Source organism: Entelurus aequoreus, linkage group LG11 (genome assembly GCF_033978785.1).
Source record: "Entelurus aequoreus isolate RoL-2023_Sb linkage group LG11, RoL_Eaeq_v1.1, whole genome shotgun sequence".
NCBI classification, from domain to species: Eukaryota; Metazoa; Chordata; class Actinopteri; order Syngnathiformes; family Syngnathidae; genus Entelurus; species Entelurus aequoreus.
Window position 1 is genome coordinate 59,600,088 of NC_084741.1, and position 12,805 is coordinate 59,612,892.

Below are 12,805 nucleotides of genomic sequence, written 5' to 3' on the forward strand. Positions count from 1 at the left end.
TAATAGAAAACAGTTAAATTAATACCCACATTTATTAAATTAATGGAAATGTGTGCTAAACTAAAACATAAGTGCCTTAAAATAAAGGAACTGATCAGATCTCTCAGTGAGGTGGCTCGCTGCGGTCGACCAAATTTTAGAACTGTTTGCATTACTTTATTTACAATAAATTGATTATTGACGTTTACTAATTAATTGATTTTATAATCGTCCATATCCAAATTGCCATGCATTTAAAAATCGATTATTTCCCTCACCTCTAGTTTTAAAGAGGATGTGGTTTTAGGTGGCAGCCATGCGTTTCGCAAACACGTTGAAATTGAGTTGGTGATTATTTTATGTCCTAGGCCGGCTTGGTGCCAAAGTGAGGCATCCGTAGATAAGTCCGCCTAATGACTTCCCTCTGTCTGGAATGTGCTCAGTAGCATCGCAGACATGGGGGCTAATTAACTAACGAGCATGGTGGTTAATTTGTCTTAATGAAGCTGCTGTACTTTCCAACACGAAACGAGAGGGCGCTTGTATGGTGGGGGCTGGCGAATGTGGGTGGTAGGCAGGAGCTAGACTGTGTTGGAACAAGTCCAGATCCCAATTCCCTTCCTTTCCTATTATCGCTACCGCCTCACCCCTCAGCAGGCCCTCTGTATCCCTACCATATTTCAGCTCTACTGATGGCCATACCAGTTTGATAGACTTGGGTTGACTTCTAAAACCAGGATTTTGAAACATTCTTTTGAGAGGAAATGCTGTCTCAAACAGTTTTGCAGAACACACAATATCCCATTCTTCAGTAGCTCCAAAAATCTTCCTCTATTGTTGTATTGTTTTCTGTGGATGCCTTTTTTTTTTATTGTCCTCTACTGTCCATTTCCTGTAGGTCTGTTACACATTTTACACTTGTTTGTCTTGGAACTGCTTGCTATTGGTGTTTTGGCCCAAGCAGCATCCCTACTCACCAGTGTAGGCTGCATTTGTGTTTATCTATGGGTTTGGGAAGAAGGGTTCTACGGACCTTTCTGTTTTTTTGTTTGTTTCTTATTAGGTGAGCAAAATGCGAACTGGAAGCATGGCAGTGTGTGTTTGTGTGTTTTTATATTGATCCTTCTATGGTGTTGCAGTAAATTGGTTTGGCTGTAGTGAGGGACTAAGCGCCCACTGCTGTGTGTCTGAGTGTCTGTGACATTTAACATGATCTTTAAAGGCATTTCTCCACAGTAGCCCCAGTATCTAACAGCGTGCTGGGCGGTTCTCTATTCTTATTCTCTCCCCCACTTTATTTTGCTCACATCTGACAGTGTATCTAAACAAAAAAGAATACAATTATTTCAACAATGTTTGCTGTTTCAGCTGATGGCTAATATTGTTGTCTAATTTCATTTCAGGATTTTCTCCAAGTTCTCCTCGAAGAAGATGCAGGAGTTGTCGGAGGCAGGCCTCATGAATTTCCTGCTACTCTTTCTGGTGGTTGCTCGGAAGGTTGAGTTGGAAGACGTTGCCAGTAAAATGTGTGAGCTGCTGGGCTACTTGCCATCTGACTGCCCCCCAAGACACCGCACGCTGGTGTGGAGGGCACAACTGGCACTGGTGTTGTTATTTCAGGTACGGTTTGGTCATCATTAAACAATAATCAAGTATAGCTTCTATACACAGTATGGATGTACACACACATCCATCCATCCATTTTCTACCGCTTGTCCCTTACGAAGTCGCGAGGGGTGCTGGAGCCTAGCTCAGCTGCATTTGGGCGGAAGGCGGAGTACACCCTGGACAAGTCGCCACCTCATTGCAGGGCCAACACAGATAGACAGACAACAGTCACACTCACATTCACACACTAGGGCCAATTTAGCGTTGCCAATCAACCTATCCCCAGGTGGGAGGTAGCCGGAGTATCCGGAGGGAACCCACGCAGTCACAGGGAGAACATGCAAACTCCACACAGTAAGATCCCAAGCCCAGGATTGAACTCAGGACCTTTGTATTATAAGGGTACACGTACTCACCCCTGTGTGTGTGTGTGTGTGTGTGTGTGTGTGTGTGTGTGTGTGTGTGTGTGTGTGTATGTATATATTATATATATATATATATATATATATATATATATATATATATATATATATATATATATATATATATATATATATATATATATATATATATATATATATATATATATATATATATACATATACATATCTATAATATATACATACACACACACACACACACACACAGGGGTGAGTACGTGTACCCTTATAATACAAAGGTCCTGAGTGTGTATATGAATATACTGTATATATATATATATATATATATATATATATATATATATATATATATATATGAATATATTATATATACAGTATATATATATATGTTTATACTGTGTATATATATATATATATATATATATATATATATATATATATATATATATATATATATATATATATATATATATATATATATATATATATATATATATATATATATATATATATATATGTGTAATATATATTTTCATAATATACAGTGGTACCTCAACTTACAACTAATTTGGGATATGAGCTGTTTCTCAGCCAACTTTTCTTACCTATTGGTATGTGTATTTGAGATCCATATAAGTCCCAAAAATTTGAAATCAAACCGTAGAGGTGTTGCAGAGATATTTATTAAGTAATATTACCTTTCTTCATACTTCCTCCAAACAAGGCGTTTGGAATTTGCTCTGTCCTGTGGCGTTTTCTACCCTATGACGTCAGCGGATATCTCAATATTTGGTAGAAAGTCACTCAAAGATCTTTGCGCAAATCTGCCATTGTAGTCCCACACTGTAGTCAAAAAGCTCTTCCTTTTTTGTCTGTCTTCTTGTTGTGGGGCAGACTGGCTCGTACATGCACAATCATCCTCCGCTTTTGCCATTTCTAATACAAAGGAGTGTATAGTTCTAACTTGTATCTGTCAGGAGACTCAATATGGAAGTGCTAAAAGCTCATGGCATCCTGGCTGTCATGGGGAAGACAGAGTCTAAATGGAGCCACGTAAATAAGACAGCCCTCAAAACTGCGCATCCTGAAGAGAAAGCACCCAAAGAAAGCAACATTTTGACCGAAAAACAACCATTACATGTTATGTAGATTGTAAACCACAACGAAGTATTTTAAATGTAGAAAGAACATTTTAATATAACCCCTTTCAAGTTGTGAGCATACAGTACATTTGAGTTACAAGCCTCCCCACCGCTGGTTGAAGTAGTGACTGTCCACTGGAACCACTGGAACTGACAAAGTTAGTGCAAAAGAGAAGTAGCAGACAACACCCAGCGAATCAGATAAATAAACCATTAAAAACATGTTTTAAAGGTTAGCCAACTTGGCGAGTCAGCCTGACGGCAGCACCATCGGTCCGCATCACATGAATACTCCGCCAGCCTCTGTTGCAATCAGCCACAAACGTTCAAAGGATGAACATTCATCAATGAAAAATGGAGAAGCTGCAGATGCTGTGTTTGACGTGTTTCAGTTGGTTTTGTCTAAACCTGACTCTACAAATTGGATGATTGAGCATTACCTTTGGTACACAAACACTCAAAAACAACATAAACAACAATAATTGTTCCTAATGTTACAAGTCAGAGAAGCCACCAGTGGCAAACTCCTACTAAAGTCTGCAACCCAAGTTACATGCTGAATAATACTATTGCAGTTTTGCATAAAAGTACTGTAGTTGTTTGTAACATATGCTATTATGTTTTTTATACAGTATTTCTTATGTAAAAGTTTGTTTTTCTTCTTAAAATACATGTTACAATTGTGGTGTTTTGGGAGGGCTAAGCACATATTCAAATTATTTCATTGGGCAGGGCTGATTTTAGATACAAATGTTTAGTACTGTATACTGTGTGTATGTACAGTATTTGCATTATGTGGATTTGTGTGTGTGTACATTCTGTGTAAATGTACAAAACAAGATTGATGTTTTAGTAATGCCATTGGTCTAGTAATCACAAGATGTGATATTTGTTCCAGGAAAGGGGCTTGGATGTAGGCCCCCTGGCTACTGGGCTGGCCTTATCTTTCAACGAGACTGCTAAGGAGTTCTACAATAAAACTACAGAGATGTCTCGTAAACTTGCCCTCTGGGGGCCCCTAGGATCATATTTGGAGGGGGTGGCGGAAGTCTTCGAAACCAGCATCAGTCTCAATCTATCAGAGGAAAAACTTCTAAATGAAGGCTTTGTGTGGTTGCTACCAGCCTGTCGTCAGTCTGAACTGAACTCTGTGCTTGGCTTTCTGCAGACTGTCCTTGCCCAGCTCAGGTAGGAGTTATCATCTAGGTACTGTGTCTCTACATGTCTCATGTTTTTTTTCCACTGGAATATATTCTTTCTCACATAGTTAACACATGCGCCTCTGTACAGACCTCTGTTGGTCTCAGGAGGACTGTCCCCTAAGTAGCACTCACAAGGTGGATTCCTTAATAGTGTTACAGGCTCGTGGGACCCTTCATGGCCCTCTCGTGGTCATGGGAATAGCAGCAAAGCTGGACTGCATGTTGAGAGGCTGGTCAGAAGGGCCTTGCGGCAGGTTCACCTGTGGGACACAGGCTTTAGTTACATGAAAGTTCTCAGGTAAGGGTGAGAGCCACAGCTGAGATGCAGCAGTAGCAAGAAGTGAAACTGGAGGAAGGATGCTATTCATTTATTTAGAGCACGGTTTCCAAAACTGGCTTTGTTCAAGGTACAAATTAGAGCATTTTGTTTCTCCCTGAGAGCCAGGCTTACTAAAATACAACATTTGTTGCAGTAATACATGGCACATACATATAGAAACTAACATAGAACACATAATGCATGTATTTATTGCAACACATAATTGTGTCCTTACTTGATGCTTTAAGCTTATATAATTTTAATTGGGAAGTTTGGAAAAGGCTGATTTAAAATCCCTATTTAGTTTACTTTCATTTGAAGTGTATTTATTGAAAGTGGTAGATCATTTATCTAGGCGCTGCATCAGAAGATTCATTATATGTGATTATTTGGTAACTAGCATGTGAGAAAACATCTGCCTTTGCTTGCACGAAAGGTAAACAAACTTCTTAAAGATCAGATGGCATGCTGATTTTTGTAATTTATTAATTACATCTCAGTGGTTTGCTTTTCCCTGTAGTACCGGTACCCTGTTTATGTGGATGTATTGAATTGTAGTAACATGCAAGAGTTGTGTATTAATCAGTGTTCATACGGGTGCTTAAAAACCTTGAAAATGCTTGGATTTAATGTTGTGTTTTCAAGGTTTGAAAAATGCTTGAATTTTGAGTGAAGTGCTTGTAAACGCTTGGAAATGTTCATCATATTTCTCGACAGTCTGACTAATAGTAGGGGTGTAACAGTACACAAAAATTTCGGTTCGGTACGTACCTCGGTTTAAAGCTCACGGTTCGGTTCATTTTCGGTACAGTAAGAAAACAACAAAATATACATTTTTTGGTTATTTATTTACCAAATTTGTAAACAACGGCTTTATCCTTTTAACATTGGGAACACTATAATAATTCTGCCCACGTTAATCCTCATTAAATTGCCTCAAGTTGTTGCTCAGATTAAATAAAATGACAAAACTTTTCTTCTACATATAAAAAGTGCAACATTAAACAGTTTCAAGTCAACTCATCATGCTCATTTATTACAGCATTTGGGAAGCCTGTAGTTGATTTTTATTATGTAAATGTTATATTTTTATCAACATGTGATAGCAGGGACTCTGCCATTCAAAACTAGGCTGCTCCATTACTAATGATTTGTGTAACTATAGCTGAAAAAATAGTACAATAGCAATAGGAGAGACTATTCATCCCTGAACACCATGGAGTTCGTGTTGGCTTTATGATGCAGTTACATTATTATATCAACTATCAGAGACAGAAACTCTTCATTTAACATACTGTTCTTTTTTGCTGCTTCAACACAGCTCAATCAACACAGAAAAAGGTAAAGTAAAATAACAGACAGACAGGGCTTTGCTGTCCGTAACACACACGCACACACACACACCGCAAAATGAGCTAACGTTACGATAAAAGCGAATTAGCCTTCACCTCAAGCCAGGACTGCGAGCTAGCTGAGCTGCAGTTTATATTTCTAGAACGTCAACGGGCTCATAGTGATGTTACTAGTAGTTGACTGGGAGGTGTTTATTATAATTTGGGGAGAGTCCGCGGCCTGATGCTTACCTGCTAAACGCTAAGCACTGACTACATGCGCTCTGAATACGCACTGCTGATTGGCTGTTACCGCTCCAAATATGCACTGCTGATTGGCTGTTACCGCTCTGTATGTAACCAATTAGATGGTTGTGTGGGTGGGACAATGCTGGGTGCTGTGTAGAGTTCTGACAGAGACAGGCAGAAGGAAGTGGAGCAGCTTGTTAAGACTTTAGCTTAGCTTAATATGTTTGTGTGGAAACTCGTTCGGTACCTCCGAACCGAACCGAACCCCCCGTACCGAAACGGTTCAATACAAATACACGTACCGTTACACCCCTACTCAATAGGCTAATTATAAAATGGAAAAAAAAAAAATACAAATATTTCCTTACAAATGAAAGTTACACGCTTGATCTGTTGGCTTTGCACGAGCCCTTACATTAGGTTGTTGTCATGCCGCCCCCAAGAAGACAGTGGTGCATCTCTCCATCATGCCGGGGGGTTGTCGTTTTAATGAACATGATGTATGCATGAATTATGATACAACAAGTAAACAATAATGTTATTTCTTGTAAGGAATGATGTCTACATGAATTATGATACAAACAAACAAGTAAACAATAATAATGAATGCTATTTATTGTAAGGAATGATGTATACATGAATTATGATACAAACAAACAAGTAAACAATACTTAATGTTATTTCTTGTAAGGAATGATGTATACATGAATGATGATGATACAAACAAACAAGTAAACAACGTTTGCAAACACCAATGCCATTGAATTGTCTACAGAAACACTGCTTCATTTTCTATGCCCCATTCAGTTAATGATAACTGGTGGTTCAATGTTAGGCTTAGGTTTTAGCAGATTTTCCTTATTTTTCCAACAGACAGCATTTGGTGACCTCAAACAACAAAACTATGGATTGATTCACACTGGTTTTCGCCTTTTAAAGGGTACTGGAAAAACTGGAAAACTTATCTTGAAAGTCCTTAAAAAGTGCTTGAATTTGGCCATGGAAAAGGTGTACGAACCCTGATTAATTGAGCAAGATGAAGTTACAGTAGTGTAACAACTGTTTTGTTTTTCTGTTGATGTTCAAAATTTCTGGTGTTTGTGAAGGCTACTTACCCACCGTATGTGTGATTGGTGGATAATGAGGAAATGTTGTGTTGGTGGTGTGGAGAGTGACAGAACTGAGTACTGCTGTTGGTGTTTTAAGGCTGGCAATAATGTTGAAATTATCAAACTTTTTAGTGACACAAAACATGTTACATTGAGAACCCATTACTTATCCACTTCACACTCACATGTAGGGTGTCAAACTGTTTGCCTCTGCCGGGATGCTACATTACTTATAAAACATTGCTTGCACATTATCAGTTTCAAGCCCTTGTTGTAGGTGGTTAAGTCTGTAGCACCGAAATGAGGCACAGATAACACTTAGTTTGTTGGTCTGGTTACTATCGTTTACGTCAGCACTAGTGCCATTATGGAAATTGGTTTTGGTCCTGATTCTCACTTTCTAATTCCTCAATCTGTCAATATAAACAAGTATTAAACAATTATAGTTGCATATTATTTACAGCTGCTGCACAGCTTGAACTCTGGAGACTGGAGAAAAGTTGGAAAAAAGAACCAGAGTCCAGTAAGGGGGCCCCTGCCACTTCCCGTGACCCAGAAAGGCGAAACCTATTCGGGCACACTACAAAAAGTCTCCAAGGCAGAAGCATATTAAAAAGTATTCGCTGACAAATGCACAATTACCCATTTACCTGCACTAAATGGTAAATGGGTTATACTTGTATAGTGCTTTTCTACCTTCAATGTACTCGAAGCACTTAAACACTATTTCCACATTCACCCATTTACACACACATACTCAAGGCTCCAATATTGGCATCAAATTAGAAGTGAAAAAGTTGTATCATAAAACGCCAAATGTAGGTGCTTCTAAAAAGACCCTTCTGGCTAGTCGCTACTAGGTCCATTTTTAACCTGGATAATTTTGTTGGAGATTTTTCAAAATTCCAGGTAATTGGAGTGAAAAAGCCAGGACCTGCCACCCTTAAGACACAAGCCTATAGGCCAGGGGTGGGCAATTAATTTTCACCGGGGGCCGCATAAGCAACCCGAGCACTGCTGGAGGGCCACACGACAATATTTCAATTAAATTTTGCTCAATATTATTTTTGATATACCATAAGATAAATAATAATGATGATAATAATTAATAATAATAATAATAATAATAATAATTTCATTTAACCTAACTTAACTTTATACAAAAGCAGATTGCTTTTTAAGGTCACTTTATCCTGCATTATCCAACATTTTTCCCCATCAGATTTGGACAACCATCTGTTGTTAAAAATAGTTTTTAATCATATCTATTCTATATTGTTTTTTATATTGGTTTTATATGTAATTGTTTTTTTCTTTTTATTCAGTCATTGGTGGAGCTAAGGATAATATGTGAATATTGTTTGTAATATTGTTGTGCAGCACTTTGGAAACATTTTGTTGTTTAAATGTGCTATATAAATAAAGTGGATTGGATTGTCACACCTGCCAGCGTGTCCCAACACGCATTTACCTCTGTGAACAAGTCATTACCTGTGGTTGTCTCTTTAATTGACTGCATCAGAGCTCTCATCCAAAGTTAGCGAAAAACAGTCCTGTCTCCGGGCATTATCAGCGCAACAAAGTCCAATAAGCACTCCTTAATAAACTCTCCGTCAGAAAACGCCTTACTTTTTCTGGCGCTTTTGTGAGAAATGACGAAACTTGTCCTGACGGCTGCATCTCTGGGGGTGTGAAATATGGCACAAAGTCCTTGTTGGGTTTGCAGTTTTACCATCAACGCATCAGCCTCCCTTGCGCGCGCTTCATCAGACACATCCCGGTATTTTCCCTCGTGTTTCATCGTGTAGTGGCGATTAAAATGATATTCTTTAAACACAGCAAGCTGTGTACCACACATTAAGCACACGGCTTTACATTAATTTATGTAAAGAAATACTTGGCAGTCCATCTCTTGTTGGAAACACGCCATTCCTCATCAACTTTTCTTTTTTTAGCGTCTCATCACTTGTCTCTATGCACCTTCACTCACAGGTTCCCTCCGGACATACGGCATAAATAACACATTTCAAAATAAAAGCAGCACAGTTGTATTGCGCGCACGACATAGATGTTTTTTAAACTTTATTTTGTAATTTGTGATTGCGCCGTTCAATTCACTCACAATCGCACACGCGCATACGTCCACACGGAAGTAATACAAATAACGCTTTTCAAAACAAAAGCAGCACTGTTGTATTGCACACTCGACATAGATACTTTTTTAAATTTATTTTGTAATTTATGATTGGCCTCACGCGGGCCGGACAGGGATGCGCAAAGGGCCGGATGCGGCCCGCGGGCCTTACAATGCCCAGGTCTGCTATAGGCCAACTAATGCACTGAAAGGGAAACACTAAACTTAGTGTACTCTCTTATTTCAATGTCTGGCTACACAGTATCTCGTTAACACAGTTAATTCTCTCACGTTCCTATCTCAGATCACAGGGTTGAGAGGGCACACATTTGCACATTAATGGCCAAGGCAAGAGTAAAGGAACATAAATCCCAAATGCCCTATGAAGTATTGGCCAGCCCATGCTGACCTATTTAAACAAAATGCTTTCTGTTGTTATTAAAACCCTAAATTAGGTGTGATTCTTAAATATTATTGGTATCTTTGAGACTTCTCCATTACACAATTAATTGGTAATTATGAAGACTGGTAAATTCAGCCAGCGCATCATTATACCTAGTAAAAGCCATGTGGATTCTGCACGCATGAAGATAATTATTGTGCCAGTATCTGAGGAAGTGGAGGGTCCGAGCGTTAGCCGTTGATGGCTGTTGCCATGGCACTTAGACAAGAAGCCAGTCGCAAGCCTAATTCCACAGTTGTATTCCTTTCCATGTCCCTCTGGTTTGGCAAGGTGGGGGGTGTCACGGGTTGATATAGTGGGCTGGCAGTGGCACAACCTGTTGGAACTGTTTTTGGCACAAACAATTAACTCCAATCTCCTAGGCTTAATAGAAGGCAGACCTCCATATGAAGCGTTTTCCTTTCAGGTCATTACGACCTCTGACTTGATGACACGCTTTTATACTTGGATAGGTTCGATCACTTTCAAAAAATAGGCAGGACCTGACCCCATTCATACTGATATTTTGAAGCCAAGTATTGGACTCCGAAAGGCAAAAAGTGAAATATTCAATGTGAATTACTGTGAGGTATGGATTTTAATATGCCGCACTGTATATGCACAATACTAGTCCAAATTCTCTGAAACAACCTGTACTGTATGTATCGTGGTGTGTTTGTCTGTACATCTAACAGTTAAGGATGATATGTTCTGTTTTGTCCAAGATGTATTTTTGAGGTATGAAAGTCTAGGGGTGAAGGCTAAACAGGGCCCATTGTGGCTTGTTGGCACACTGGGCGTGCTTGCGTGTGTGTGTGTTTGTGTTTACACGTTGTAAAGAGCATCCGTGAGCACGATTTAGTGCGGCCTCTGACGATGTCTTGTACAATGAGGGCTGATGGGTGTGAAAGGCCCATTCCGCAGCAGTAACGAGGCTAATGAATTCAGAGTCTAATCGATTGTCTCAGCTCTCTCTGGATTAGATGCAACCTTGCTGGAAGGGAAGAAGCAAAAATATGTGTGTGTGTTTCTGGAGTGTACAGATGGGGATAGGATAATGTGTGTGTTTATGAAGAAGGGGGTTCCTACACTTTTACTCTTGCAGCACATCTCGATCCCCGCTTCCACCCCCAGAGGAGGGGGGGACAGGAGGATCACCTCCAGCCTAAATGAGATTACAGCTCCTTCAGCTGCTTATCTGGGCTAATGCCAGCCACTGTGGGGCTGCTAGCAAGGCTGCGGCTGGGCCAGGGATGAGCCATACGAGCCAAAGTACATTGTGTGTACAGAATATCAGCACTCGGCCGGTTCCCCCTCTGTACCCATATTATCACCTTCTCCTTCCCTATCCTGTCCTCCACTCTGCTGCTCCACACCACAGGGCACTACAGCCCCAAGTAATCCCCCTGGAGGGAAGAAAGACAAAATACTTAAGAAGCAGTGAAGGAATAACGTTTAGAATAGAAAGTGCAGGTATGGGTGGCTGTAATCTTGCACACAAAGTTTGACTTTTGCATTTGAGAGGTTTGTTTGTGCTCTTTCAGGCGAGCACATCAACGCTGTGTCCAGCCGGGACCCACCTTGACCTGGACAACTACCAATGGCAGTGTGGTAAAGGAGCCCCACCTAGCGGTAGCAGCAGCACTCTGGGCACACTTCTTCCCCTTCCTCCGCAACCTACGCCTCTCTCAGACGCCTCCAACTCAGCTGGCAGATGCTGCTGCAGGTCAGGTGCACTATGACGAAAAGGAGACTAGGCTAAAGGGAGGAAGAGATATTATTATATTTTAATGATTTGTCAATTGATTTAATCATTTTAAATAAATCAAGGTATATTCTCTGATAGTGTACAGAAAAAGAAGATAACCCATGGCTCATGCATGCACAAACTGAAACATGGTCGCCCTTATTATTCGGAATTATGATTCTATGTCCTCAGGCTTCACACTTCTGGCCTTGGAGCTGCCTGCCTCAGCTCCTCAGGACCTTCAACCTAATCCAGTTCAGTCAATCTTACAATGCTTTGGCTGGGATGACATGGTTCACCCACTTCTTGTCACACGCTACCTTCCACATCTGCTTCAAAACAGGTACATCTAATATTCAGGAGCTGCCACTGTAACTGAATAGCTTTAACACAAAGCTTGCTCTTTATCTTTCTCCTGGTTGGGGAAAATATCTGTCAGAAACGTGAATGGGATAAAAACCTGTACCCACTCGGCAGTCTGCAATTCATCATTTAATGTATTTTCAAACAAACTGCAAGTATTTAACTTACCGTAATAGATCATTGCTGTGTCTTTTTTCAGTGAGCTGCTGTCCTCATTCAGCAGAAACTCTAGTATCACTGTGTCAGCTTCTGCACAATGTCTGTCAGTGAGGGCCTGGTTCCGGTGTGTTCTACAGCAGCAACTTCACAAGTGCCCTGATGGATCTGATAGCAGAGCAGGTGATATCATTGTACACTATGAATGACATCATGACTCCATTTATTATTTTAATTTGAGCATTCTCAATTTGCCCTGTGATTGACTGATTGCGGTCAATCTAGGATAGACCCCAGCTTCCAGAAACAGTTACCCCAAAGTGTTATAGAGCAAATTATCATTAATTCATTCATGAATTTTTCTATACCACAGTAGTAAAAAAATTAACTGCTAAAACTTCCTGAACCATTAACTGGTCTTTTAGTCTTAATTCAACTCTTGAAATTCGCATGTTATTGTAATCTATCAAGAGACGAATAAGACATTTGCACAACAGTTCTAATCGCTCACTTAAAAAAGGCTGTTTAAAAGTCTCAACTCGTTCGGAAATGTCACATCTCCAACAGGCAGAGAAATCCATCCATTTTCTACCGCTTGTCCCTCTTGGGGTCGCGGGGGTGGG

General features: G+C 40.0%; 1 protein-coding gene across 4 annotated transcripts in view; it reads left to right on the plus strand.

Moving 5' to 3' along the window:
• Positions 1-12,805, plus strand: part of mms22l (MMS22-like, DNA repair protein) — a 39,788-nt gene that overhangs the window by 14,986 nt on the left and 11,997 nt on the right. For all 4 annotated transcript variants that reach the window (XM_062063631.1, XM_062063629.1, XM_062063632.1 and 1 more), the window contains 5 exons: positions 1,383-1,599; positions 4,029-4,318; positions 11,461-11,642; positions 11,856-12,006; positions 12,226-12,365. In XM_062063631.1, the coding sequence (XP_061919615.1) occupies positions 1,383-1,599; positions 4,029-4,318; positions 11,461-11,642; positions 11,856-12,006; positions 12,226-12,365 (980 nt within the window). The remainder of the gene's footprint in view (positions 1-1,382; positions 1,600-4,028; positions 4,319-11,460; positions 11,643-11,855; positions 12,007-12,225; positions 12,366-12,805) is intronic.